Below are 2,891 nucleotides of genomic sequence, written 5' to 3' on the forward strand. Positions count from 1 at the left end.
CACAGCACATTGATAACAATAACACAGCAGGCGGTAAGGTTGAATGCCAAAAGTCAACAACACCCACCCACACCCACCACAGTGCAAGGATTCCGCCCGTTTCACCGTTCGCCTAACAGACAGCTGAGGTGCAATCCGCCCTTCACCAGTTACACACTAGAAACTCGCGAAACAATGATCGGCCGTCCAACGCTCCCTTTGATGGGGCTGGGTCAACGCTTGGTTAACGTTTAATCACAAACTATAATCGCACCGTTTTGCGGCGACTTATCTCGACCATTTTTCGGTTGCTCGAGGACACCGCGCACGATTCGGTCACCGCGGTGTTACGGCGGAAATCGGTCGATTTCCGGGTGTGCACCGTTATGCTGCGGTGGAATGCAGAAAAACAAATGCCCGAGAAGAATTTCTCCACTCGCCCGCGACGAACTCTTTGCTCTGAAAGCTGTTGTTGCTGTTGTTGTTGGTTCTGTGTTTTGTGTTGCGAGATTGAAGTATCCAGGGCTGCTGCTGACGCCCACTGACAGCTGCTTGCAGGGCGCTCAGATGTTAATTCCGCCTCGGATCGCAAGCATCGCCAAACGATATTTGTCATGTTTTGATATTAAATATATTTTACAAAAATGGTGAAAATAAAAAAAAATAATGTGTTCAATATTTCAAAATACACGCCTCAAACCAACCGAAAAAGAAGCCTGTTTTGAATCGAAGGTACTTGCGTGCGAGTGAGTTCCCCTGTCGTGAGCTCTATTCGAATAACCGGTTCGTTCGTTTTGCCAACTGACAGAGCACCGCGTTCGATCGGGTTCGGGATCGCGTTGTTGTGAATGTCCTGCGGTCCTGCGGAATTGTGTTTCCCTTTTTACTTCGCCTCTGAAAACTCATCATTTACAATGGCGCATTCAACACCGAAACCAGGCAACCGCCTGCAGTTACAGCCACTTATGCCGGAGGACATGCGGTCCGAGCTGATAGCTGCGTTAAGAGTTCAAAACATTCAAAATTTTCGTCCGACCAGCATTAACAAAAGTAAGTTTCGTGTTTAAAATGGTCGTGGCAAACCCAGAAGTCTTATCCTTTCCCCCTTGCTCAAGGTGGCCGACGATTTGTTATGCCTGGATCACACAGCAACAGCGCGGCACCAACGGGAGAGGAAGACAAACGGCATCAGTTGCGCTTGCAGGCGATACAGGAAATCAAAACATCGGAATTGTCCTATTTGCGACAACTAGAGCTGCTGCTTGAGTTTTTTGTAACGCCGCTACGTACGAATGGTTTTCTCACTGAACGGGTACATAATGCAATTTTCGGGCAGCTGGACACGATCCGCAATCTTAGCCAGGAGCTGCTGAAAAAACTTGACTTGGACTTGGACAATTTGGTGAAGGCGTTTACATCCTTGGGTCCCTTTTTTAAGCTCTACTCAGTGTACGCTTTTGACTACCGCAACTCGCTCTGTACCCTCCAATCGTTAATGGACAAAAATCCGACGCTCAAGCGGTACATTAGCAACACGGAAGCGCGACCCGAGGTCCAAATGAAACTCATCTCTCTGCTGATCACGCCGATTCAGCGCATTCCACGGTACAAATTGCTACTTCAGCAGGTCCTGCTGTACACCAGTCCGTCGGACACGGCCTTTAAGCCACTACAGGAATCAATTCGCCTGGTTGAACAATCCGTTTCACACATCAACGCCGTAGTCGAGGATTACGAGAATACGCAGCGGTTGATCACCGTGCAGAATGCACTGACCAACAAATCGTTGAAGCTGGTCAAGCCGGGTCGCAAAATCCTAAAGGAGGGCATCTTGCTCAAACTTAAGACTGACGGATCGACGTCCAAAAAGTACTGCATCCTCATGTCGGACATGTTTATGTACTGCCGAGTGCTGCGCGATGCCGACGTGTTGCTAACGGAAAACTCGTCGATCGCTTGCAGCTGCGTGTTTCCGCTGAAGAAGTGCAAGATAGTGAAACTGTTTCGCGGCAACTTTCGCCTCACGTGCTCTGGCGATGGGACGATTTTCAGCACGGACAGCGAAGAGGAGAGCCACGGCTGGTACGTGGCTATCCGGGATGCGATTGAGCTGCACGTCCAGTGCCGAAAAACGTTGCGCAAGCTGTCGAGCAACAGGAAACCGATGCGCAAGAAGCATCTACAGCGGCTCGAACCGGAAGACGACATTTCATGGCTGTTACGCCGGAAAGCTCTCAGCCCGGATCGGATACAGAGGCCGCGGAGAAAGTTGTGGCCTTTCAAGCACCTCGATTGTCTGAAGCATAATCACTCGCTGGGAGAAACGAGCGGGTATGTAGCTCGCTCCACCACGGCGAAAAGGCCTTCGGAGGGCAACGAATGTAATGCCAAAGTTGGGACATCGCACCGGGACACAGAAGAAGTAGCGACGTTCCTAGGTTCATCGGTGGAAATACATGAAATTCCGGACGGTGCCCCAAATGATCCGGAAACTAACGTCAGCAAGCATGTCCATTTCAAATTTCCCTCCGTTCACTGGCGTTATTGAGTGGCTAACCTTTCCCTTATCATCTTAATGATATATTCTTGTATTTTTATTGGATTTAAACAATTTAATATTTATTCCTTTGGACAATATTCCTGCCTGGTACACTGGGCAGCACAATAATATGAATAAAGCTTTATCGACTTTCAACTTACCTTCGCTTTCTTTCCTTATGAAAACGCTCTTCAGATATTCATTTTACACCGAACAATGTGTTATCTATTATTATTTTCACAAAACGAGAAGAAAAGGAACGTTTTACTAGCGTAATAGGGTGGGAAAAGAACGATCGCATGGCGTTTTGGTCGAGAACAATTGGTGTAAAATAAAACTTAAGGCGCCCCTGGAGGAGCCCCTGTCATCACTT

The 2,891-nt window shown here is 48.3% G+C and overlaps 1 protein-coding gene across 1 annotated transcript; it reads left to right on the top strand.

Moving 5' to 3' along the window:
• Window positions 1-893: 893 nt before the first annotated feature.
• On the top strand, window positions 894-2,310 carry LOC131214373 (putative protein tag-52; the record flags this gene model as incomplete). The annotated part of the gene is made up of 2 exons (XM_058208754.1): window positions 894-1,029; window positions 1,095-2,310. Coding segments are annotated over exons 1-2 (1,352 nt in total), but the record flags the coding sequence as incomplete, so codon positions are not given.
• Between the last annotated feature and the right edge of the window lie 581 nt (window positions 2,311-2,891).

This window comes from Anopheles bellator, unplaced genomic scaffold, assembly GCF_943735745.2.
Source record: "Anopheles bellator unplaced genomic scaffold, idAnoBellAS_SP24_06.2 scaffold00748_ctg1, whole genome shotgun sequence".
NCBI lineage: Eukaryota > Metazoa > Arthropoda > Insecta > Diptera > Culicidae > Anopheles > Anopheles bellator.